Genomic DNA, 27,694 nt, shown 5'->3' with positions numbered 1-27,694 from the left:
ATTCAAAGTGTGCACTGACCATAAAAAATTGTGGGCACTTAGAACTCTTCACAAACTCTCACCAAAGCAGGTTCAGTGGACACAGTTTTTCAACTGATTTAACTTCATCTTGAAATACCTCCCGGGAGGAAAAGATTTTCTGGCTTACATTCTCTTGAGAATGCCCCAGTACAAGAGCACACCCCTCAGGAGGTGGTTAATGCTATTATTCCCCTACTTCAGGAAGCGGCCCAGGTGATCACACGATGATGAGCCATTCAGCAACTGACCACACCAGGGGAGGAACGGACCCAAAAACTAAGTTGCAAAGCGACCCTGGTTCAAGAACCACCCACAGCTCTTGACCATTAGGGATGAGCTGGCCTGGAAAGGGACTAAACTATACATCCCTAATAGCCTGCAGATACAGGTCCTTCAAAGGAGCCATGATGCCAGGCAGGCACAGCACTTTGATTCATAAATACCTTTCACCTGGTTAGACAGTTCTGGTGGCCAGGGATGAAAAAGGACATTGAGAGCTATGTAAAGAGTTGTGCAACCTGTACAATGATGAAGAAAAGACTGGGAAAGCCCCCTGGGTTTCTGAAACCAGTAGCACCTGGTCCTGGGAAGAGATCACAATGGACTTCATAGTCAGTTTTTCCAATTTTCCAACAGGGCCATTTCATTGCCTTCCCCAGATTATTGTTTGCCCACAAACTGACAAAGTTGTTCCTGAGGTATATCTACTGATTGCATGGAACCCACGGGAGGTTCAATTCACAGCTATGTTCTGGAAAGAGATTTTAAAGTTCATTGGTCCTCCAAGGGGCTTAGTTTGGCTTTTCATCTGCATGCCAATGGGGCAGTGGAGAGGGCTAACGCCATGGTGCAGCAGTACCTAAGGTATTATGTCAACTACCAGCAGACTAATTGGACAGAACTGCCTTTTGCTGAAGTGGCATACAATAACGTAGTGCACAGCAGCACTGGGCTTACTCCCTTCAAAGTTGTCAATGAGGTATACTTTGTCCCCATGCCAGAATAACCCCAGGAGCCCCCCTCTCCTATCAGTCTAATGGGGTCTAGGACTTTTAGTCTCCTGCTCTTCCTTCTCCTCGGCTGTTTCTCCTCGGCCGATTTACCCTTTGACTGACATGCCTCTACCGTACTCCGCCACTCATACCCATCGGCCCCTGCATCCCACTGCGTTGGCATGGCCCATTCACAGAAAGAGGGTTTGTCTTGGGTGTTCTGCCCCCTGGGGCAGTTAGCCCCCAACCAAGTGGCTAGAAAGGGTGGAAGGAAGGAAGGAATTATTTAGGACCATTAATAGAAATCCAATGTAAGGAGACAATCATAAAATAATTTGCCAGAATGCCTTCCTCACACTGTCTCTCTCCCACCCACCTCCCAATCTTCTCCTCCCCATCAATCCAGGGAGGAACAGTTGTGTCAGATCCCTAAAAGTGATACTGCCATTCAACTGGGAGGAGAGGACCTTGGAGTTGATTTATTAGCAGTGACTGTGACAACTGATGTTTTACAATTGGTTTCCTGGTGCCAAAGTGCCTTGAGATCACCTCACCTTTTGGGGGAATGTTTATGATGGCCATGTGGGATGTTTCACTTTAATGTCTAACGGAAAATAGCCATGGAAATGCATGTTTATTCGGCTCTCAGGGCAGTTGATAAAGGAAACATCTTCACACTTGTGTATTGGCTAAAATCTGCATTCTAACTACCAGGAGGGGTCTCTACTGCTTTAATTCTATTTTCATTGCCTAAGGGGATTCAGATGTTGCTTTGAATTCAATGGCTGCCATTCTACTTAATAAAAGGTTCCTTTTGAAATACTCCCTTTCAAGAGTCTTCACTTTCTTAAGTTAGGAAAGGAGCCCTTACAAGTTGGTTTACTCAACAGTAAGTCTCACTAAATTCAATGCTAGGATTGCAGCATGAAATATTCACGTAGTATTTTGGCTTACATGGAAGTAAATCTAACTAAATTCAATGCCATCAATACAGGGCCTGTTGCTCCTTCTTCACAGCCTAACTAATATCTTTTTAATAACTTCCTAACAGGGAAGTAGCAATAGCAATAGCAATAGCAGTTAGACTTATATACCGCTTCATAGGGCTTTCAGCCCTCTCTAAGCGGTTTACAGAGTCAGCATATTGTCCCCAACAACAATCTGGGTTCTCATTTTACCCACCTCGGAAGGATGGAAGGCTGAGTCAACCCTGAGCCGGTGAGATTTGAACAGCCGAACTGCAGAACTGCAGTCAGCTGAAATAGCGTGCAGTGCTGCATTTAACCACTGCGCCACCTTGGCTCAGGAAGTAGGTTTATGGAGGAATCATAGAAGGAAGGAACCTTCCTGAAATGCTAGACTTTTTGGTGTGCACATAATCCTTAAAGGCTAAGGTCCTCATGTAATATGAATGTTAAGTATTATTAAATATTCATGATGCCAGCAACACCCTCTGGCTTCTCTGATTGGCTGAAAGCCTCAGAGGGTGTTGCCGGCCGAAAGTTACAGTTGATTGGCCGAAGGACTGACGTCAGCGGTTGCTGTCTAGTCCCCGGCCGGTGATTGGTTAAAAGTTAGTATAAATACCTTGGCGCGCGTTCTGTTGTTCGAATCGCTGTCATCCTAGAATAAACCAGTTGTTATCTTGAACCCTGGCTGCCGCGTCGTCTCTCCGCCGATATATAAAACTGGCGACGAAGGTGGGATTGCGATTCCACGCATGCCTAGGGTAGAGAGAGAGGTTCTATCAGCCAGCTGCCACAAGCCGCTACTCGCGCCGGCACCGAACGATGAGGGAAAATTCCTGTCACGACCTCCTCTCCTCAGCCTTCCACTCCTCAGCCTGTCACTAACGTCCTAGCCAACATGAATTCTTTGCCGCCTTTCGCTCCCTTCGGCTCCGCCGGTGAATCCTGGGAAGGGTTCATGGAGCGGTTTGAGACATACCTAATTGCTACCAAGAACCAGGCTCAAACCGATGAGGAGAAGTGCAGTTTCTTTTTATCCTGCTGCGAACCTTCTATGTTCGCCTCAGCCAGAGCTATGGCTGCTCCCAGACCGGCTTATAAATTAGGTTGGGACAACTTGATGGCTAAACTGAAGGGGCACTATGCCCCGACACCTTCCAAAATTGCCCGCAGCTTTGCGTTCCGCAGAAGAGTGCAAAAGCCGGGAGAGTCAATTAGTCAGTTTTTAGAAGCCCTGCGCACGGTAGCGTCCCAGTGCGATTTCTCAAATCTTGAAGAAAATTTAGTTGAGCAATTCGTGTGCGGAGTGCGGGATGTCCATCTAAGAAGCCGCATGTTCCGCCACCACGATATTACTCTCCTACAGGCAGTGGAGATCGCCAGAGCAGCTGAGCTCTCTGAGCAATCCACCGCGGATCTGGAGCGGCTACAGCTTTCATCACAAACTCCAGGGCAAGTTCCATTCACTCCACCGGCCTCCCAAATCCATGACATTGACTATGATGATTTTACGCCGTCCGAGGACCCGGAGCCCGACAACATCGGCCAAGTCCGTGCCCAACCTCGGCGAAGACAACAGGCTCCTTCAGCGGCCGCACCGCAAAACCCCAAGGCGTCTTGCCTTAGTTGCGGAGGCCGCCACGACCGCCAGACCTGTCAGTTCTGGAACGAAATCTGCCGCCGTTGTCAGAGGCAGGGGCACATTGCCCAAGTCTGCCGAGCATCCTTGCCGGCCCCTGCCTTCTTCCAAGCCAATGAAAGACCCAAATCGCAGCCGCGCCGCCAGCCACCGAGACCAACTCGCAGAGGGGACGACTGCCACAATGTGTCCGCACCGCAGGAAATGGAGAGTTCAATCAACCAGGCCTCCTCCGGATCCCAGAAAATAACAGTCAATGTCCACCTGGCAGGTCAGCCGTGCCAAATGGAGGTGGACTCCGGTTCCTCCCGTTCGTTGCTGTCTTGGGACATGTTCTCCCGCCTCTGCCCTGCAGTGCCCCAAACAAAGTTAGCCCCAACCCGCTTGCTTTTAAGGGACTACCAGGGAAAATTGATTCCCGTCCTGGGGTCTTTCCCTATTCCTGTCAATTATGGCACTTTTAATGGGAAGCTGCCAATCATTATTGTAAAAAACGCCCTGCCGGCCCTTCTCGGCCTTGACTGGTTTCCAGCATTGGGGTTGTCCATTGGGGGGGTGCACCGGGTGAATTCCTCTTCAATTGAGGACGTCTTAAAGGAATTCTCTGACGTTTTCGATGGTCAGCTCGGGTGCTACAAGGGAACCCCCATCTCCCTTAGTTTAGATCCCCAGATTGCTCCCATTAGGCTGAAAGCCCGCAGGGTGCCTTTTGCCTTGAGGGCCAAGGTTGACGCCGAACTTGACAAACTCTTGGCGCAGGGTGTCATCGAGCCAGTAGATCATGCTCCATGGGAGACCCCCATAGTCCTCCCGGTCAAGCCGGATGGCTCGGTGAGAATCTGCGCCGACTACAAGTCGACGATCAACTTGGCCCTTCAGGCAAACCCCTATCCAGTCCCTGTTGTGCAACACCTGCTCCACTCCTTGGGGCAGGGTTGCATATTTGCCAAACTGGATATGGCGCAGGCCTATCAACAGCTCCCGGTGGATGACGATGCGGCGGCTGCCCAGACCATCGTCACCCATCGTGGGGCTTTCCGTTGTTGCCGCCTGCAATTTGGCGTGTCCGTTGCCCCGGGGATCTTCCAGAGCCTCATGGAGCGCTTGCTCCATGGACTACCGGGGGTTGTGCCATATTTCGATGATGTTCTGATCGCTGCAGCCAGCCGCTCAGAACTCATCGATGTATTACGGAAGGTCCTCAGTCGTTTCAGGGGCGCGGGATTGAAATTGAAGAGCAGCAAATGCTCATTTGCTGTCCCTAGGGTAGAATTCTTGGGCTTCTTAATAGATGCCCAAGGCATTCACCCTACACCGTCAAAAGTTGCCGCCATTAAGAACGCCCGTGCTCCCACCTCCAGGGCGGAGCTACAGGCATTCCTAGGGCTACTCAATTTCTACGCCCCCTTTATTCCTCACAAGGCGTCACTAGCCGAGCCGCTGCATCGGTTGCTCGACCGATCCGCGGCCTGGCGCTGGGGCAGCCGCGAAGCGCATGCGTTCGCGGCTGTCAAAGAGACGCTGACGTCATCGGCAGTCCTGATTCAGTATCATGACGGGATGCCTCTGACGTTGGCGTGTGACGCCTCCCCATTTGGTGTAGGGGCGGTACTGAGCCATGTCCTCCCGAATGGCTCAGAAGCCCCTGTGGCCTTTTATTCCCGGACACTCTCCTCGGCGGAGCGTAACTACAGTCAGATCGACAAGGAGGCTCTGGCTGCAGTGTCCGGGATTAAGAGGTTCCACGACTACCTCTACGGTCGGCACTTTACTCTTGTCACCGACCATAAGCCACTCCTTGGGCTTTTGGCGGGCGACAAGCCGACCCCTGCCATTCTATCTCCCCGAATGACTCGCTGGACGGAGTTCCTCGCAGCGTATTCTTATACGCTGCTCTACCGTCCTGGCAAACAGCTGGGGCACGCGGATGCCCTCAGCCGTTGCCCGCTACCGGAGACGGACACCGCCCCCGTCCCAGCCCTCTCCGTCCTCTCCATTGCCTCCTCCGGTTTCCCAATCTCCGCCGCCGACGTGGCAGCCCACACGAAGGCCGATCCAATCCTCTCCCAGGTCGCCTCCTGGGTTTTGAGGGGATGGCCAACAGACAAGGTGGCAGAGGGCTTCCGGCCCTTTAAAAATCGCCAGGCAGAGATCTCCCTCCACGGGGGTTGTCTCGTCTGGGGGGATCGGGTGCTGATCCCCGACGCGCTTCGGCCACAAGTTCTGGATCTGCTCCACAAGGACCACCCGGGCATAGCACGGATGAAGGCATTGGCCCGTAGCTATGTCTGGTGGCCCTTGCTGGACACAGAGATAGCGGCCTATGTAGGCCGCTGCACGACTTGTCAAGTGTCCAGGCCCAACCCCCCTGCCGGGCCTGCTCGAGAGTGGGAGGCTCCGAGAGGCCCATGGTCCCGCCTCCACATCGATTTCGCTGGTCCCTTCCACGGCCAGAACTTCCTGGTTGTGGTGGATGCCTACTCCCGGTGGGTGGAGCTGGTCCTCATGGGCTCTACCACAGCCGAGAGTACGGTCAGGGCTTTACGGAAATTGTTCGCAACCCATGGGTTGCCGGACGTGATGGTTTCGGACAACGGGCCCCAGTTCACATCCACCATTTTCCAGGAATTCTTGGCCGAGCAAGGGATCCGGCACGCGCCCATAGCCCCGTACCACCCGGCCAGTAATGGCCGGGCAGAGCGGGCGGTCCGCTCAGCGAAGGAGGCGCTGGGTCGCATGGACCGGGGCGACTGGCAGGCGAGGGTGGCGGCTTACCTGCTAAGCCAACATTCCACCCCCTGCCCAACCACCAACAAAAGCCCCGCGGAGCTCTTGATGGGTCGGCGCCTGCGGACTCCCCTGGATAGGCTTCACCCGCTCTATTCAGGGGATCAGCCGAGCAATCTGGGGGTTATCCCTTCCCGTTCCTTTAAGTTAGGGGATTCCGTATGGGCCCGGTCCTTTGCGGGGGAGCCGAGATGGGTGCCAGGTTCTATCGTTGCCCTGACCGGCCCATGTTCTTTTAGGATCCAGTTGGCTGACGGATCCCAATGGAGACGCCACCTGGATCAGCTAAGGAGGCGTCTCCCGTCGCAGGCTGGTGGCCGCGAAACCCCGATTGTCAACACCGCAGTACCGGGGTTGCCCTGTGAAGCCTTCGCCACTCCAGGCCTCAACCTGTGCCAACCACAACATACTCAAGCCGAGAGACCGCAAACAAGGGCCTTCGCCACTCCAGGCCCCCACCTGTGCCAACCACAAAGTACTCAAGCCGAGAGACCGCAAACAAGGGCCTTCGCCACACCAGGCCCTGCCTACCCAAGCGCCACCTGCAAGGACGCCGAACTTACATCTCAACCCGACCTAGGGAACTTTCAAACAGGCAACCACAAACCCGGGGACACTTCCCAGAAGGTCCCTCCTACACCTGGTGACGCGCCCCCACGGCCAAGCCTACCCTTGCAGTTGAGCCCGCCTTCTGGGCCGTTCCGAAATGGCGTGCCTCGGAGCTCCACTCCCTTCGGGGAGGAGCTACCACGAGGAGGTCCTCCTCCGCCGACGACTGCCCCTGTAATGAGAAGATCTGGGCGGGTCCGGCGCCGCCCAGCATACCTTAAGGACTACGCATGCTCCGTTTCGGGCATGCGCAGAACTGGGGGAAAGGGGTGTTAAGTATTATTAAATATTCATGATGCCAGCAACACCCTCTGGCTTCTCTGATTGGCTGAAAGCCTCAGAGGGTGTTGCCAGCCGAAAGTTACAGTTGATTGGCCGAAGGACTGACGTCAGCGGTTGCTGTCTAGTCCCCGGCCGGTGATTGGTTAAAAGTTAGTATAAATACCTTGGCGCGCGTTCTGTTGTTCGAATCGCTGTCATCCTAGAATAAACCAGTTGTTATCTTGAACCCTGGCTGCCGCGTCGTCTCTCCGCCGATATATAAAAATGAAGGACCCAGGAATGGGATTCAGCCGGTTCATACCGGTTCAGGTAAACTGGATGTTAATTTTAATCTGGTTCACCGAACTGGTAGTTGCAAGGACTGACCCCGCCCACCCCTTCCCTCCCAGGAATCTCCACATGGCCCGTTTTGGCTGCGAGGTAAGTGCAGGACCTAAGGAGGCTCTGGGAGGGTGGAAAATGGGCCTACCAGAAGCACCAGAAGTCTGAAAATGGGCCTGATTCCAGCTTCCAGAGCACTTCCAGAGCCCGGGGAGGCCATATTCGTCTCTTGGAGGCTAGAGGAAAGCCTTCAGAGCTGGGGAGGGCAAAAACGTCTTCCCCATCTTGGTTCAGGAAACCGACTAGGCCACGCTCCCATGGCCACGCCCACCCAGCAACTGAACAAAAAACTGGTTGTTAAAAATTTTCAATGCCACCCCTGGTAGGACCCTCAGGTTTTGATCTAGTGTTGAATGAAATGAAGCACCTGCTTGAAGCAAATTAAAATTTCCAATATCTTTGTAGTCTAATTCTTGGATTTTTTTTTTTCTATTTTAGCATGACGGGAAGCCTTACTGTCACAAACCTTGTTATGCAACACTGTTTGGACCAAAAGGTATGTGTCCCTTCCTGATAAGTTGGCAATTTAGCTCAGTATTGGTAAATTGCAGTCACTCTTTCTTCCCCGCTCTCAACTTCTTGTTCTTGTTCTTCAAAGCAACAAAAGGTGTCTAGTTTTGTATGTTTGGAAAATCGTAGTCTTCTCTGTTGTTGCAAAATTTGCCTATTTATGATATGCCCCTACGTCTGATATAGTGTTTAATGAACAAAGCGGTACGGACAAAATCATTCAAGAAAAGTGTTGTGAGAAGTTGTAATATAGAATAAAGGCATAAAGAAAGAAAAAGGGAGTATTCAGCTTTTTTCCTTTTGCCACTTTTTCTGATAGAACTGCTCCAGTCTTCTTTCTCCCATAATGTTCTACATGTTTTTTTTTCCACCAATGCACATGAAGTATTTTTGCCACTGTGCAAAAATAGATGGAGGGAGCAGCTTACCTTCTGGTTACCTCCAATGTATGAATTAAATGAAAAGTTAAAGGACTTTATTTTTTATAGTGACAAAATATTATTCCAAGGTAGTTATGTAATTAAAACATTATTAAAAGACAGGCAGCTTTATAGTGATAATCCTTACATATTAATGGAGAACAATAACATCTACATTTCTTAAAAATAGACTGCTTGCTTTTATACAACAAGAGTAACATTGACCTCACTTGATTTCATTAAAATACGGGAATATGGCTGATAGCTTCTGGCATTAGAAGCTTTTAATATCAGATTTATTTTCCTGTTCAATTTTCAGGTGTAAATATTGGAGGAGCAGGATCCTATATTTATGATAAGCCTCCTTCTGAAGAACAGCTTATTCCAGGGCCTGTTGAGCAAGCATCCAAAATGGAAGAAAAGAAAATGAATATTGCACCAAAAGGACCCAGCAAAGGTAAACAGTGAAGCAGAAGCCTGAAAACAGTTTTTGGTATGAACATTGTAAGACTGACTTGGAAGCAAAATTGTACACAAATCATGAACATGTGATTGCTAAAATGTATAAACCTTTATTGAAAATTTACTGGAGAACAAATTAATGTATATATTATAAAATGAGATAAAATTTCAGGTTATAATATACAGTTTAAAATATGTATAGAAAGGACTGAAATGGTATGTTATAACCTTAAAGATAATTTTTGCAATATGATGTACCATTGGTGTTGTGGCCCAGCAGGACCTGGTTGAGCTGCTGATGGAATTGGATAGTGAGGAACCATATGAGTCTGCCATGGAAGATGTGGAGGATCCTGTGCAGGGTTCAGATTCAGAGCAGGGACCAGAGAGGCTGGTTGGCCACCAGGTGGCGCCTGAGGCATGGAGCAGTGGGGAAGATCAAAGGCAGTTTGTCCCTGATGCTCGATTGAGAAGGGCTGAGAAACGCAAGCAGCAACTCCGTAGGCAGTCTCATAGAAGATAATTACGCACAGGTAGTTGTGGATGGGCCCCCTCCCAAGAGGGTTTATACGTAAGGCATTGGGAGGGGACATTGGCAGGAAACAACCGTTCGAACTAGTATTGAAGAAATCTGTCTGTATTCTAGCCGTGTCATTTGGATTATCTGTGTTACTTCATTTGAACATTCTGGTTTGCTGCCAAGCGATTATCTTGAACGTGAGTTGCCTGGCCCCTCAGCCAAAGGATTTGTTATCTCATTAATTAAATAGTGGCAAACAGCCAAGCCTGTGTTCTGGTTTATTCACAGGCCAGAGGGGGTCAGTATTCAGCAAGACCGAGTGCAACATTCTGCCCCCCCCCCCCAAATGAGGCATATTGCACCATCAAAATCATCCCCAGGGCAAAACTACCCAAACCCAAACTGTATGCCATGACGCCCCGGGAAAAGCAAAAAACATGCAAATACATAGACAAAAACCTAGCACGGGGGTTCATTGAGCCAGCCAAGCCACAGGTCACAGCGCCAATCCTCTTCAAAGAAAAAAAAATATGGGACTATGAGACACTCTGGACTTTAGAGGAATCAATGAAGTGTGCGTACACAGCCTATACCCTCTCCCCCTCATGAAGGACATGTTATCTCACCTGGCCAAGATAAAAGTCTTCACCAAACTAGATCTCAGAGAAGCATACTACCAAGTACGGATTAGGGAAGGAGATGAGTGGAAAACAGTGTTGAACTGCCCCCTAGGGAGCTTCCAATTCAAAGTGATGCCTTTCGGACTGCAGGGAGCCCCAGCAGTGTTCATGCAGTTAATAAACGAGGTGCTACATGAGCACCTCTACTAGCTCCTCGTCTACCTGTATGACATCCTCATCTACATGGAGATCATGAACGACCACATACCCCTGGTCCGACAGGTACTGTAAAAACTTCTGGCAGCCAACCAGTATATCAAGCTATCAAAATGTGAATTCCACCATGAACAGCTAGACTATCTGGGTTACCCAGAGTCAGATGAGGGAATAGAGATGGACCCAGCTCTAAAAGTGATCCAAGCAGATGCCAGCAGCATGGCAGTAAGAGCAGTGCTACTCCAAAGAAACAGCCAAGGAAACTTATAGCCCTACGCCTACACCACCCGCAAGCTCACAGATACAGAGAGACAATGGGTTGCATGGGAAAAGGAGACTTTTGCGGTGAGATGGGCACTGCTAACCTGGAAGCACCTGTTGGAAGGGGGGCAGAAACCGTTCAAAGTCTGGACTGACCACAAAAATCTGGAGGCTCTCAGGACCCCGCAGAAACTATCACCCAAACAAGTCCGATTTCAACTTCGTACTAAAGCACATTACGGGGGGGGGGGAGCTTTCTAGCTGACGCCTCTCCCACATGCCCCGGTATAAATGCGAACGGAAGCAGTTGGTGGACACCATCATTCCCCCTACTCAAATAGCTGCCCAAGTGACCACCAGACGACAACGCCACAAGACTCTAAAATTGCTAGCAGACCCCTGGTTCCAAAACAACCAACACATCTTGACAAAAAGTGATGACCTTGCATGGAAGGGGACATAACTCTGCGTCCCGGAATCCCTATGCACCCTAATTCTCCAGAGGAGCCACTCCGCCAAACTGGCAGGCCACTTTGGGTTCCTAAAGACTTTACACTTAACCTAGGGGCAGTTCTGGTGTTCCGGCATAAAGAAAGATGTGGTCTGTCATTCCAAAAGACTGCTAAAGGAAAATAGAGTGAATCCAATCTGGCACCGATTAGAACTGCTATGAAGACCTACCTTGTGATAGGTAAGAGAGATGAAACACTAATATTTATCTGCATTTATTGCATCTGCAGAGTATCTCACAGTGTCCCTGTTCATGGTCACCCAGTCCCTCCTCTGGAAGGAGAGCTCGCTCAATCATCTCGGATATCAGATGAGTTTGTGGAACACCTGTCAGATAAAATCGCTTGGATCTGCTCTCAGTTGGAAGTGAAGCTGGAGCAAGTCCAGTAGAAATGCCTGAGGAATGGACTTACCCAGTTAGCTGGGAACAGTTTGAACCTGTTGTGCAACCTCTCACTTATTAGGTCTGTGTCCCTCGTGGTTAGTGAAAGTTTTCAGGATGATGACACCTGGTGAGTTCTGGCAGTGAGTAATGCATCCCTACATTTAGGTCAGGGGTAGGTTGCTGCCGGTCCCCACCAGTTCTTGTGAACCGGTTGGTCACCGGACCCAGAAGTAAGCCTGCCCTGCCCCCGGCCCTGTATACCTGTCCCAGCCGGACGGTATTTTGTCCCTTCTGTCTCCCCGTTGCTCAGAAAAGCAACTTCGGGAAGATCCTTTGCTAGCAGGCAGGTTCTAGGATGCCTGCCGCCACCAAAGGACCTTCCCGGAGTTTTTTTTTCTGAGCAATGGGGAGACAGAAGGGACAAAATACCGTCCCTTTTCCCCATGCTCAGAAAAGCAACTTCGGGAAGGTCCTTTGGTGGCAGCAGGCGCCCTAGAACCTGCCTGCTAGCAAAGGACCTTCTCAAAGTTGCTTTTCTGAGCACGGGGAAAACAGACGGCAGCAAGACTGTTGGTGGCGCAATACTGGAAGAAGGAAGACTTGCCTACAACTCAAGAATGGACATTGAAAGTTACAAATTTAGCCGAGATGGCTAAAATATCGGCATATCTTAAAGATCACTCAAGTGAGAGATATAAACGAGACTGGAAAAAATGGATTGACTATATACAAAATAAATACGGGACCAAGAAATTCCAGTTAGCCTATGCTTAAGATCAGAAATGATTTAAATTGTTTAAAGTTAGCTCAGCAAGAAGAAGCTAAGGTCAATGTAGAATGTCATTAATTTCTTTATTTCTTTTTTTCAACAGATTTTAGACTGTGTTTGTTAAAAATCCATACCGTGTATGGGTTCTGGGAAGTCGGGGGGGGAAGTCGGAGGGGGGTTGGGGGGAGGGGGAGGGAGGGAGGGGTATGCATTAGGCTAGACAAGAATTTGGTGGTAAACTAGAATTATTTTGACATACAAAAAATTGTACTTTGATGTCTTACTGATTGAGGAATGATGAAATGTTTGTTTTAAAAGAAATAAAACTTTTGATTTTCAAAAAAAAAAGAATCGGACTTTTTAAAACTTGAAATGCAAAAAAGATACAAAAAGAAACAAAAAACTTGAAACAATAACACTGCTACTTGGAGGCTGGAGATTTGTGTATTGGAAACGAAACACTCTTATTTTTCTCACTGATTATCCTGGCTTGGCACTCCAAGATCTCACTGCTTGTTTATAGATAGTGATAAGAAGAAAAGCATACAGATGTCTCTTTGAAGTATACCTTTAACCAGAGAAAAGTGAAAATAAAACTTTATTGTGAATCTATGCTTAATCTTGTTAAAACCTTCCAAGCTAGAGCAGCAGTGTTTGTTAGCTGGATATAATGGCACAATTTCAACAGCAGAAAGAAACTTTAAATCTGCAAAAGATATTCTCAGAAATATAGAAATTATCAAATAAATATGAAAAGATAGAGAAGAAGTTGGAAGACAGAGCATCTAACAGTAAAATATGATGAAGAAGTTGGAGATGTTTATCAAGTGGGAAAAGTGGTGGTTAAAATCCTAAAAATTGAAGAGGAAAATGAATATAAAGAAATTAAATTTGCTGATATTTATGGTGATTGGTTTGTCTCTGAAAATGGAAACAGTGGAATACTGAAAGAGGAATTAAATGGAGGTGAAACATACCCCAGATGGCAAGATACAGAAGAAGAAAAAACAAAAGAATTTATGGATTTAAAGAGAGAAATTTTATTAGCAACATCATTGATAACACTACCAACAATCAAAGATAAGCTGATTAAGGAAACAGAAGATGGGCATTACAATTACATAAGAGATTTTATAAGCAATGAGTTGCTAAGAGGAGTCCATACAAAATTGATTAAGGAGATGATTAGAGGACTGACACCACAAATGGCAGAAGATATGAGACTGTTTTGCTACTGGAAAGATACAGGTTGCTAGATGGAAGAGTATAATTTAAAACTAGTTAAACTTAGTGAAATTTAGTGACAATAGATATAGTTAAATAGATTATTGATAATGATAATATATACAATGTGTGGTGTTATGATAAGTAATAATTGGGTATGAACATTGAATGATACCCATGAAAGGAAGATTAGAAATCCTTTTGGATTATATACAAAGGTTAATAAAAAAGAACTAAGTTAGATACAGTTAAGTCTTGATTACTAGGGGGAAAATGTTATGATACAGGATATAGTTAAATAAACGAGGGATAATGATAACAACGTATATATATATATATGTATGTATGTATGTATGTATGTATGTATGTATGTATGGATACAACATAAGGAAACTGGATGGAAATTGTAAACAGTGATTTGGAAAGGAGGATTAGAAAATTTTGTTATTAAATATTATGGATGTTTAGCTAGAATAGGACATAAGGATTCAGTGTTGTTGGAGGATTTTAGAAATAGTAAATGAATGCCAGTATGTGGTTATGTATTAAATCTTGGTACATTTTATGATGAAGGACATTTAAACAATTATAGTCAAATGAAAATGGAGGTATGATGATGGTAACATGTATAAATATCTGAGTTAAAATACTTGAGTTAATATGAATTATGTTTGATGACTGTGGAAAAGATGCATGAAAGTATTTTTGTAACCAACTGATACATTTTCTACAGTATGTAGAAGATTTTATGTGTTGTGTTTCTTTTGAAAATAAAAAAAATATTTTTTTAAAAAACAGTCTGGAATTGGGGACAGATCAAATTTTTCAACAAGACCTCACACATTCCAACACCTGCATTGCCAGTCCATTTTCTTCTGCAGCCAGCAAGGCTTTCCTGAAGGCCTCTGCAGCTGATAATAGAGCTGCAGACTGATCCGGAGCTCTGTTATCAGCTGAAGAGGCCTTCAGGAAAGCCTTTCTAGTTGTAGAAGAAATTCCTGAAGGCCTCTGACAGCGAAAAGGCCACTGGTAATAGCATAAGTGAGGTGAGTCAGTGGACAACATTCCCCCACTCCCAAAAAATAAGACCTGTTGTCTTTTTTGGTGGCAAAAAATATAATACCCAGTCTTACTTTTGGGGAAACACAGGTATTTTGGATCTGAGCTTCTTGGAACAATGATCTATATGTAATGCAGAGGTGATTGAAATCTTGCTTAGAATATTAAGTAATTAATCTAGCCACTTAACTCTTCTTCTATGATATTCCTATTTTGTTTCTTAATACCAGGGTAATTCTGCTTTTTTACTTTTTCACAAAAGATGCAGAGTAGATTCAGGGCATCAATATCAGGTTCAGAGCATATTTCCAAAGAGAACTAATGCAGGTTATCAGAATTTTGCTTGTGTGTGTAACTAAATGCATTATTACCTGTTTCAGCCTCCAGCATTACTACATTCACTGGAGAACCCAATGTCTGTCCACGCTGCTCCAAGAGAGTCTATTTTGGTGAGTTTTGTGAAGATCTCCTGTTTGCATTGGACCTGAATTATCTCACAAGTATAGAGGATCTTGCAGTTTCATGAAAGAAACACACTTCATCTGGAAATGGTAGATTTTTAAAAGGGAGTTATCCTAATTTTATTATGGAAAATACGTAGTATATATTTTTTTATACATAAGAGAAATTTAAGGATCATTACTGTTCTCTGAGATGTAACATAGCAATATAACATTCGAACCAACTTCACATTACCTCTTTTCTGATGAGAACAACTTTTGCATCTCATTTGGAAACCAAGGACCCAGAGTATGGAGGAAGAATGGAGAGGCCAATCAAGCACAGTAATCCCATGGTCATTGAACCAGTTTTTGGTGCTTTTGGCAAAAGTTGCTCTCATCAGAAAAGAGGACTGTGTACCACTGAGCAACAGGACTTTGGATCAGTGTGCTTCATTAAGACTAGGGTCAAGGCAGCCGTCTACCAGGAGATTTTAGAGCACTTCATGCTTTTTTCCGCAGATGAGCTTTATGGGGATGCTGACTTCATTTTCCAGCTGCCCACACTGCCAAAAGCACCAAAACCTGGTTCAATGACAGTTGGATTATTTTGCTTGATTGGCCAGCAAACTCGTCTGACTTGAACCCCAAAGAGAATCTATGGGGCATTGCCAAGAGAAAGATGAGAGACATGAGACCAAACAATGCAGGACACTATTGAAGCATCCTGGTCTTCCATAACACCTCAGCAGTGCCACAGGCTGATAGCTTCCATGCCATACCATATTGAGGCAGTAATTGCTGCAAAAGGGGCCCAATCCAAGTACTGAGTACATATGCATGCTTATACTTTTCAGAGGTCCAATGTTGTTCTATGTACAATCCTTGTTTTATTGATTGCATGTAATATTCTAATTTTCTGACATGGTGGATTTGGGGTTTTCATGAGCTGTACGCCATAATTATCACAATTATGACAAATCACGGCTTGAACTATCTTGCTTTGCATGTAATGAGTCTTATCTTATATATTAGTTTCACCTTTTAAGTTGCATTACTGAAATAAATGCACGATATTCTAATTTTTCAAGTTTCACCTGTATTTTAGAAGACAGACTCAATATTCAGAAAGTCCTGACAGCCTTATCAAAACATGCAATTCAGTGGTGAGAAAAATAAGGTCCTAGGCATAGGCAAGAATAATAAGATGCACAGGTATAGGAGATACTTGCCTCAATAGTAGCAACTGTGAGAAGGATCTAGACTTAAGTATGAGCCAACAGTGTGATGCACATTTTAATTGCTCTTCTCTGCACTTTTTCCAAAATATCAACATCTTTTTTGTAATGTGGTGATTAAAACTGGATGCAATATTCCAAGTGTGATTTTATACAGCAGTACTAATACTTCATGTGATTTTGATTTTATGCCTCTGTTTATACACGAAGGATTGAATTAGCTTTTTTGGCTATTGCCGCACACTGCTGGCTCATATGTAAGTGATTGTGATAAACTGTCTACTCATAGATTGTCTATTCCAAGGTCCCTCTCATAGTTTCTGTTTTTAAGCCAGGTTTTTGCCTAGCCTAACCTTTGGTTTTCCCTGCCCAAGTATAAAACCTTGCCTTTCTCAACATTAAATTTCATTTTGCTGGATAGGGCCCATTGTTCAAGTCTGTTAAGATCGTTTTGGATCTTAAGCTTGCATTCTGGAGTGTCAACTATTCCTGCCAATTTAGTATCATCTGCAAATTTGATGAGTTCCCCTTCTATTCCCTCATCTAAGTCATTTATGAAGACGAAACCTTGTGGTACCGTATTGCTTACTTCCATCCATGTAGATGTAGTACCATTAAGGACTACTTGTGGAGTATAATGTGTCAGCCAATTACAAATCCAACTGGTGGTGATGCTCTCTATCCCATATTGTTGAGTTTTAAATATAGTTTAAAACTATATTCAATTCAGAATATAATATTCTTTGAAGGTCTTGAAATCATCGTTGAGGACAAGGATGAAGTATTACGATTCTTATTTTTAACAACATGCAACTGCCTTTACTCCAAAGTGAGCATATTGATTTACACTTATAAAAAAGTTGAACTGCATGCATTTTCTTCTGTATTATAGCTGAGAAGGTGACTTCATTGGGCAAGGATTGGCACCGTCCCTGTCTACGTTGTGAGCGTTGCGGGAAGACTCTTATTCCTGGAGGCCATGCTGAGGTAGGAAACTATTATGTTGGATTCAGTTTTATCTTCTGGTGTTTTTGGAATTGAACCTTTTGCTTATTTTGCTCCTAGATGACATGAAACAAGATCTGGAAGAGAAGCAGATTTTGGCATCATTTCACATTAATATTTGATATCACAAAATAAACCATATATTGATTCTTTATAATTAATTATTCCTTACATTTTACTTCATAATCAAATGTTTCTTCCTTACTGTATCCTTTGGTCCTTCTAGATGTCTTTTGGAGAGTAATTCACAAATGTTCTGATATAATCTGCATCTGATTTATTTATCAACAGTATAAAGTATCTGTGTTGTTTGATTTCTATATTTTCTTACTGAAATTTTGGAGATGTATGTTTTTGTTTGTAAACTGTAATGTATGCTGCTGTTCTGAGTAGAAACCAGGTGATGTACCTGGTTGATCTGGACTGATCATAAAAACTTACAGAAGTCACAATGGTTACTTTTTGGATTGGAAATTACCAGGTAATTCTAGGGTTGTACGTTCAATTTACAAGTTAAAAAAATCTGAGAAGTGTACTTTGAATTAATTGATTAATTGAGAATCAATTAATTCAAAGTACACTTTACTTTTTGATAATTCTAATGTGTTGTATTATGGACATAGGAGTTCTTAGACCAAAGAGCTGCATTATCACTCTAGAACCGTGATGGCGAACCTATGGCATGCGTGCCATAGCTGGCATGTGGAGCCATTTGTCAGGGCACGCGAGGCGTTGTCCTGTCCGCTCCAGTGTGCATGCGCGCACTGGCTGGATGACTTCAGCCTTCTTTTGAGGCCATTTGAGTGCAAAAAACAGCCCTACGGGCAAACCAGAAATTCAGGAAAAGTGATTTATGGTTTGGCCGTAGGGCTGTTTTTCGCCCTCTGGAGCCTTCAGGGAAGCCTCCTGAAGGCTCCGGAGGGCGAAAAACGGCCCTATGAGCAAACTGGAAGTCTGTTCCCAAACTTCCAATTTGGCCGTAGGGCTATGTTTTTGCACTCCAGAGGCTTCAGAGAAGCTCCTGCACGAGATTTATATCAGATGACTTCTGAAGACTTTTACAGTTAGAAAATCAATAAACAGCATTCTTTTGCTGCTGCAAGGCAACTAACTGTATGCCAAAAGTATAACCAATGAAGACTAAATGACCCTAGGTACAGAGAGGTATTAGATCATTGTTCTGCACTGTCAGTCAGTGAGATTTGGGATCCAAAAGATGTTTTTGCATTCAGGCACAATATATACTACTTGCCATTAATGGACATAACTTTTAATTAAGTCAAAGGCTTGCAGTTTTATTTCTATGTATGCTAGAACTAAGGCAGTGGTCTTACGTTGTAATTGCCCTGAAATAGTATGAGATATACTAGGGGCTAAGACGATTGTTTTATTTTGGGTGCCTCCTCTAGAGTAGGTCTTTATATAAACTAGGTTATTTATACTTAATGTGCTTTGAGGTGTAAAGTTATTGAAAATATTGATGGGAACAAAAATTATTGGTTTTGTTCAAAAGTTAACAATGCATTGAAAGTTTTTAGCAGAAAGGGTGCTGATCTCATGACTTACATTAATGTATCTTTTTTTTTTTTTTTCCTACCAGCATGATGGACAGCCATATTGCCACAAGCCATGCTATGGCATCCTGTTTGGACCAAAAGGTAAAGTGATGGACAGAAATCAATTTAAATATTGAAAAGGCAATTGGCTTGTTTATTATCACTTACCTCTTCTGTTGGAATTAAAATCTAGTCTTGTATTTGACAATTCAGGCTTAGCAGATTTAGAGCAGAGATAGCAAAGCATTGGTTGGGGTGAGGACATAAGCGTTTGAAGTTTATGCTAGGAACCATGTTACAAAAGAATTGGGGCCACATCAAGAAACAGTAGAATATTTTAAATACTAGGCCAGGACAAAAATACATTAATATTATTACTTATAATAGATAATGTACCATATAATATTATACAGATAATATTATCAATAAAGGAGAATATATTACTCCTGAATAATATATTTCATTTACAGGTAGTCCTCTACTCACAATCATAATGGAGCCTGCTCATTATGGTAGTAAATTATGACAATTGTTATGCGAGGCAACCACATGATCTCCTTGCTTAATAACCCCCCATCCCACCTGTTAGTGGTGGGATTCAAATTTTTTTACTACCGGTTCTGTGGGCATGGCTTGGTGGGCATAGTATGGCTTGGTGGGCATGGCAGGGGAAGGATACCGTAAAATCTCCATTCCTTCCCCACTCCAGGGGAAGGTTCTGCAAAATCCCCATTCCCTCCTGATCAGCTGAGATTTGGGAGGCAGAGAATAGATGGGAGTGGGGCAGGAGTCAAATTCAGCAGGTTCTGACAGGTTCTGGAGAACCGGTAGCGGAAATTTTGAGTAGTTTGGAGAACCGGCAAATACCACCTCTGGCAGGCCCCAGAGGGGTGGGAATGGAGATTTTGCAATATCCTTCCCCCAGGAGTGGGGACCGAATTGGGGATTTTATAGTAACCTTCCCCTGGAGTGGGGTGGAATGGAGATTTTGCAGTATCCCTCCCCTGCCACACCCACCAAGCCACGCCCATAGAACTGGTAGTAAAAAAAATTGAATTTCACCACTGGGGCAGGGCCAGTCAGAGGTGGTATTTACCAGTTCTCCCAACTACTCAAACTTTCCGCTACCAGTTCTCCAGAACTGATCAGAACCTGATGAATACCACCTCGACTACTTGTGCTCTCTTTGATGCATTCATTAAGCAGAGCATGAGGTGCTTCAGGAATAGGGGTCCAGGACATTCAGCCCCACCTGCTCTGGACTTCCCAAGGCCTCGCTCACCCAAACACAACCCATGCTCTGCTTCTCACTCTTTGGGGATTTGGGACTGCTTCCCATTCTGCTGAGCCCAACCCCTCGTACCCATCCCCGATCACCTATTGTGTACATATCTTTTGAAAATCTCTGAAGTTCTGGACTTCGTGTTGGGGAAGCTTCTGCTGTAAGTATAGAATAGGTGATACCTGACTCAACACTAGTAACTATGAGAGGGATCTTGGCATCCTAGTGGACAATCATTTAAATATGAGCTAGCAGTGTGCTGTAACTGCAAAAAAAAAAGCCAACACAGTCTTAGACTGCATTAAGAGAGAGATAGAATTAAGATCACATGTAGTGTGAGTACTACTTTGTAATTCCTTTATAAGACCACACTTGGAATATTGCATCCAGGTTTGCTTGCCATGATATATAAAAATGTTGAGACTCTAAAAAGAGTGCAGAGAAGAGCAATAAAGAGGATTAGAAGGCTAAAACAGGAGGGAGGGAAGCAAGGAGGGAAGAAAGGAGGGAAGGAAGGAAGGAGAGAAGAAAGGAGGGAAGGAAGGAGGGAAGGAAGGAAGGAGAGAAGAAAGGAGGGAAGGAAGGAGGGAATGTAGGAGAGAAGGAAGGGGGAAGGAAGGAGGAAAGGAAGTGGGAAAGGAAGGAGAGAAGGAGAGAAGGAAGGAGGGAAGGAAGGAGGGAAGGGGGAAGGAGGGAGGGAAGGAAGGAGGGAAGGAAGGAGAGTAGGAGAGAAGAAACGAGGGAAGGAAAGAGGGAGGGAGGGAAGAAGAAGTAGGACCGTTGTAAGATAAGATGGATCTATGGGATGGTAAGAAAGCAATCTTCAAGTATATTGTCAACTGTAGGGAAAAATTGTTATAAATACATATTATTAATAACAGTTATGAGATCATATAATTGTGAATGTATATATGAAATTGATAAAATTAAAAATTTAAAAAAGAAGGCTAAAACATATGAAGAACTATATTTAGTTCAATTAAAAGGACTGAAGTGTTTGATAGAAGTGTTTCAATATCGAAGAGACTGCTACCAAAAAGAGGGGATCAACCTATTCTCCAAAGCAGCTGAGGGTAGAACAAGATGCAATGGATGGAAACTAATCAAAGAGAGAACAAACCTAGAACAAAGGAGAAATTTCCTGACAGAACAATTCATCGGTGGGACTTGCTTCCAAAAGTTGTGGGTGTTCCAACACTGGAGGTTTTTAAGAAGAGATTGGACAACGACTTGTCTGAAATGGTATAGGGTCTCCTACTTTAGGAGTGGGTTGGACTAGAAAACCTCTAAGGTCCCTTCCAACTGTAGAAGCAGCCTCTATTTTCTGAGCAGCCATAGGCAAGGGGGCCCAGGGATGAAGCAGTCCATCCTGCTTTCCTAATCCGATCTCTGCAACACTACAAAAAGCTCTGGGTCTTTCTGGAGCACTGTGGAGACTGCATTAGAGAAGTGGAGTACACCATTCACCATTCTCTGGGACATGTGCTTGCATCCTAGAAGTAGCTGCCATTTTGTGCAATGCAAGAATTATGACCACTCTAAAAATGGTAGCTGCTTCCAGGATGCAACCATGCAACCCAGGGATGCTGAGAGATGGAGTAGCCTGCCCTCTAAAGGTCCAAATCTCTAGAGATCTCCAAATGGTAAGTGCATGATGGGTGACTGTGTGTGGAGGAGGGCTTGGGGGACACAGCAGGATGGGATGGGGGATCTGATAAGCAGGAGGATGCTACAGTGTCCCTGTGGTTAGTAGTATGGGCAATGACCATAGGAATGCTGCAGTGGCCATAACCAAGTTGAAAGTAGCTTTTATTTATCAGCTTGAGAGCAGAGGATTTCCCCACTGACCGAGATAAAATGGGATTTATGATTAGCCTTCTCTCTGACTCGTAATTCCTCCATTTCACATGGGGTCATCGAGTATATCTGGGGCTTATGGAGTTTTTCTCCTGGGATGATTTCAATGCTGCAATCAGTGTTATCATTGATAACACTACTGACAATTAAAGATAAGCTGATTAAGGAAACAGAAGAAGGGCATCGAAATTACATGAGAGATTTTATAAGCAATGAGTTGCTAAGAGGAGTCCATACAAATTTGATTAAGGAGATGATTAGAGGACTGATACCACAAATGAAGGAGACATGAGACTGTTTTGCTACTGGAAAGATACAGGTTGATAGATAGAAGTATATAATTTAAAACTAGTTAAACTTAGTGAAATTTAGTGTCAATGGATATAGTTAAATAAATAATTGATAATGATAATAATGTATATATGTGCAGTGTTATGATAAGTAATAATTGGATATGAATTTTGAATGGTACCCATAAAAGGAAGATTAGAAATCTTTTTGATTATATATAAAGGTTAATAAAAAAGAACTAAGTTAGATTCAGTTAAGTCTTGATTATTAGGGGGAAAATGTTATGATACAGGATCAGTCAAATAAAGGATGGATAATGATAACTCTGTGTTTGTGTGTGTGTGTGTGTGTGTGTGTGTGTGTACACATACAAATATAAATATAAATATAGGTTCAACATAAGGAAACTGGATGTAAATTATAAACAGTGATTTAGAAAGGAGGACTAGAAAATTTTGTTACTAAATATTATGGATGTTTAGCTAGAATAGGACATAAGGATTCAGTGTTATTGGAGGATTTTAGAAATAGTAAATGAAATGCCAGTATGTGGTTATGTATTACATCTTGGTATATTTTATGATGGACATTTAAACAATTATAGTCAAATGAAAATGGAAGTATGATGATGGTAACATGTATGAATATCTGAGTTAAAATACTTGAGTTAATATGAATTATGGTTAATGACTGTGGAAGAGATGCACGAACGTCTTTTGTAACCAACTGATACACTTTCTACAGTATGTAAAGAAGGAAGATTCTTTGTGTTGTGTTTGTTTTTGTCAGCACCTCTTCATTGAGTAATTAGGAAAGAAGACCACGAGACTCCATTGATAGAAATCAAGTGTACTTTTACTAATTATAAATGATTAGAAGCGTAGCAAAGCGAAGACTGATTATTTAGGCGTGAAAATGAATGATATATAAAATAACCCATTCCCCACCCCTTGGCATCCCAGTTACAGTCCAATCATAATTCTCCTAAGTGTCAGGTGTGAGATAACTTCGAAAGGCATCACCAAGATGGAATGTCGGTGCCGTTGGCCTTGGCAGGAACCTCCTCCGCATACGTAGTCTGACAGGCAGCAGAACTCCAGAATCTTCCTCCAGCACAATTAATAAACCCCTCCCAAATACCATGCCCCCCCCTCTCTGTTTCAATGGCAGCCGAAGCAGCAGCAAAGCAGAGGCTGACAGTTTTGAAAATAAAAAATAAAAAATATATTTTAAAAAAGTCAAAATGGCAGGTGCAAATGTGATTGAAGACACACCTCTTCTTCTATATGCCTGGGATAAAGCTGCTGAAAAAGTCTAAGTCTTTGCTAAGTTAAAAAATGCTTAAAAAGTTTTTAAAAATGCCGAGGCACAGCTGATTGTCACACAGCTGATTGTTGGAACTTTTATTACTTTTTTAAGCAATGTTTTTACTACTGGATTTTGTGTGTGTGTGTGTGTGTGTGTGTGTGAACAGGATCATAACATAATATAATGATAAATAAAATCATTCTCCTATGGCAAACTCATTGAGTGTCACATTAGCATTATGGTTCCTTCCAGTGGTGGGTTTCAAATCCCGTTCCAATCGGTACGGTTGGAATGGGGCCGTCAGCGTCCTCATGGACGCGTGCAGCATGCGCGCACACATGTGCAGCACACGCATGTGTCTTAGTGCCACCATGACACTCCGCGATGCTCCAGATGCTCCATGGAGCTGTACGCGCCATGTCCCTGCGCGGAAGAACAGAAGCCTTTAAACACCGGTAAGGAGCTCAGGCGGGCGGGTGGGCCCTCCGCAGCACCGTACCAGAACGGTATCCGGTGCTCCGGGTTGGCTCCAGTACTTGCGTATCGGGGCGTACCGCCTGCAACCCACCACTGCTTCCTTCCTTCCTTCCTTCCTTCCTTCCTTCCTTCCTTCCTTCCTTCCTTCCTTCCTTCCTTCCTTCCTTCCTTCCTTCCTTCCTTCCTTCATTTTATCACATTGCCTCTTTCTCTCAGTCAAAACTATGCAGCCTCTAAGCATTTTCCAAACCCTGAGTTCTCTGAATTTGCTGATACCTACTTATATACTATATAAACATTCATTTTCCAATAATGAATTAACTACTAGTTTTCAAAGTCATATAAATACAAATATTCCCAAACTGTCCCAAACAGTCTTTTCCCTTTAGCTTATTTTCCCTTAATTCCTCTACTGACTTTTTCTTTTCTTTTGTAGGAGTGAACACAGGTGCAGTTGGAAGCTACATCTATGATAAAGACTGAAGCAAAAGACCAACCTTGAGAGCGTTTTTCTAGCCAACTATCCACCTGCTCAGCCCATTTGCACTGCATTCTCTTCATTAATCTTATGTGTGTAAATATAGTCAAACCTGCTTAGAAGCAGGAGGATGAGATAGCTGTATCTGTTCTTTTGTATGCTCCCCAGGCAGATGATATTCTGTTCCCTCTTCCAATTTTTAATGGTGTGCTTTAAAAAGATGGAGCTGTTTCTCCCTCACTTTGGTTTTACTTCAACTCTGTTATGTTGCTGCCATTACTTTGTATGACAGAATACAATTTTGTAATGTCCCCTCCAGCCTTTGGAGTTATTAGTTCATTTTTAAAGGTCCAACTTACCATTCACTATTAATGGCTGAACAATTGGAGGAATAAACAAACTCTTCAGCGAGGTTAAAAAATCAGGTATATCTTTGAACAAGGCTGCTAAATGTAGAATGATAACTCCTAGATTGAGAGCTAAAGTTCTTACCGGCTATGGATTGCCTTCCTGCATAAAGTTTCATTACAGTTCAGAGCTAGTCCCTTGTTGAAGCAGATGTCAGCAGCAAGTTCTTCCTAGCAGCCTGACATAGGGTCCACTATACTTAGTTGAAGTTAAAGTGTTGTTTGTTGAAAATAGTTTATATTCATGAGGAACCTGTCAGAAATTATGACCCTACTAATGTTATGCTAGACAGAATGTGGTCCAAACTTGGATATGGAAGTATAAGTTATTTATGTAGGTATCTGTCACTTTTATGTATACATGGAGAATATTATTGCTTGCCATCCAAGCAACTTGGTATAAAGCTCAAGCAGTAAAAGTGGGAGAAGTAGAAAAAGTCTCTGTGTGTGTGTTTATGTGTTAGAAAGGGACCGTAGCTGTTTGCAGAGGAACCAGTTCTGATCTTATTATTTATGTGCTTGAAATTTATTTATAGCCAGATAGTAAAGTTCTTTTTGGCTTTGGAAAAGAGTATATCCTTCTAGTGTTTTTAGGGTCCCTGGGTTATTATAAATTCAGAAGGCACAATTGGAACTAATCAAATGTATGAGCAGAGGTAGCATTGTACATTTTCATTGTAAAACCTGCACTACCCAACCTGTAGACTACTTTTTCTAACCCAGAATGCTTATCTGCATACCTTTTGCAATTAATAAAGATGTTTGACATGTACTGTGTTTGAAGCTATTCTTTGTAGGAGAGGAAGGGTAGTTCATTCTAAGCATAATGAACTCAGAGGAGTCTAGGACAATTATGCATCGCCCTTTGGTCATGACCATTTCACTTCCAGCCACCCGACACAGCTGAAACAAAGTAAGTAGCCTTCCTTCCACCAATTCTCCACTGACAATTGCTCTCAGCCCCAGCCTGCAAGCACATTTCCACCCTGGCAAATTGGTGCAGGGGACAAATAGCTGCACCTCCCAGCATCCAATCAGGGCAGTGGGGGTTGCAGGGGGGGGGGTTGTACAGCCAAAGGAGCTAATGCCAGAGGTGTACTTATTTTCTCCATGCAGAAAATGGCATATCTGTTGCATTTTTTGGTTGCATAAATGACTGAAAAGTCTTTTTTCTAGTTTTGTTTAATTACATCATCTTTATATATTGCTTGAATGAAGATATATCATTGATACATCTACATATATTCAGGGTTCCAAGTAATAAACTCATAACAAGCAAAACTCCAAGGCAGATGAATTCCTCAAAGAATACAGTAGCTCTATTGGAGATACCATATTGGCCCAGTCCTGGTGAAAACCAATTCTGAAGGTTCCCCTTAACCTCAAACAGTCACATGGTCCAATCAAGACGCTGTCTGGTTGCCTGGTGACCTTCCACGGGCCAGGTGTGAGAATGTCCTTGGTTCCCAAGAGAAAGTATTTTATTTTGGCTACAAAACCCTACCTCTAATCCCCTCTACCTACCCTCAGCTCCAGTGTGACAACATTGAAGCAACAAGATGTCTCCAGTCAGGTCAGCTTCAGGGTTGACAGACCCCACCCCACCCGTAAGATGACTTACTGCAAGACAAAAGCATACAGGGTGAACCTAGTCAAGGCTCAGCTCAACCCTCCCTTCCTCCTCCTGGAGATCCTTAGGTTTCTGGGGAACTCATCATGAAACTGTTTGACCAACCTATCTGCCTTCACATTCCAGCTCTTGACCCATGTGGCTCCTATACCACTATTGGTTTTGGGGGCGGCCCAATCTACTTGTTTGATCAGGGAGCCTACTGCCGGCTTTAACAAGCTGCTGTGAAATACTGCACGAACTTTCCCTAGCAGGTGAGGGAGGATAAGTAGGGTTAATTAGTTTCACTATAGGGAAAGGCCCTATAAACTTTGGTCCTAGCTTCTTGCACGGGAGTTTTAGCCTTAGGTATTTTGTCAAGAGGTAAACTTTGCTTCCAACCCAGAATGGCTTTTGGGGGCTGTGGCGGTTATCAGCTTGCGCTTTATAGGGTTTTGCCGCCTCTCGCAAAGCCCACTTGGTATTTTCCCACCCCCTCCTTCAGGGACTCCATCCATTCATTTAGTGACATAGATGAGGGGAGCTCCCTGGAGAGCTCAGGCATAGGGACAAATTCCATTCCACTGGTGACCTGGAAAGGGGCCAGCTGGTGCTGCTGTCCACAGCATTATTGTAAGCTACCTCAGCAAATAGCGGTAGGTCTGCCCAATTAGACTGCTGATAGTTGACATAGCACATTAAGTACTACTCTACCATGGTATTTGCACATTCCGCGGCCACATTGGTGCTCAGATGAAAAGCTAAGCTAAGTCCCTGCGAGGACCCAATGAACCTAATGAACTCTCTCCAGAATTTTGCTACGAATTGGACCTCTATAAGAAATAATTCTGCAGGGAACACCATGCAACCTATAAATATGTTTTATAAACAACCTGGCCAGGTTTTTTGCTGACAGGAAACCTGGGCAAGGTGAAACAGGCTCCACAATGAAGTCCATGGCAATCTCCTCTGAGGACTGGAGGGGTCTCCCAACTGCTGAAGTAGCTCTGGGGGTTTTCCTGGCCTTTTCTCCACGGTTGTGCAAGTGGCGCAGCTCTTGACATAGTCCTCAACATCTCAGGGTTCCAATAAACACCCCCAATGAAAGAAAA

The 27,694-nt window shown here is 44.1% G+C and overlaps 1 protein-coding gene across 1 annotated transcript in view; it reads left to right on the top strand.

Annotated features, from left to right (window-relative positions):
• The window catches only part of LOC116514737 (cysteine-rich protein 2-like), a 56,704-nt gene extending 30,959 nt beyond the window's left edge, over positions 1-25,745 (top strand). Inside the window, 7 exon segments of the mRNA XM_032226418.1 lie at positions 8,118-8,175; positions 8,928-9,065; positions 15,015-15,083; positions 17,205-17,299; positions 18,918-18,975; positions 24,525-24,567; positions 24,569-25,745. Of these exon segments, the coding sequence (XP_032082309.1) occupies positions 8,118-8,175; positions 8,928-9,065; positions 15,015-15,083; positions 17,205-17,299; positions 18,918-18,975; positions 24,525-24,567; positions 24,569-24,590 (483 nt within the window). The 3' untranslated portion in view covers positions 24,591-25,745.
• Positions 25,746-27,694: the final 1,949 nt, after the last annotated feature.

The sequence above is a fragment of the Thamnophis elegans genome, chromosome 11 (assembly GCF_009769535.1).
Source record: "Thamnophis elegans isolate rThaEle1 chromosome 11, rThaEle1.pri, whole genome shotgun sequence".
Taxonomy (NCBI): Eukaryota; Metazoa; Chordata; class Lepidosauria; order Squamata; family Colubridae; genus Thamnophis; species Thamnophis elegans.
The sequence above is the reverse complement of the archived record's forward strand: the minus strand, read 5'-3'. Positions and strand labels throughout refer to the sequence as shown.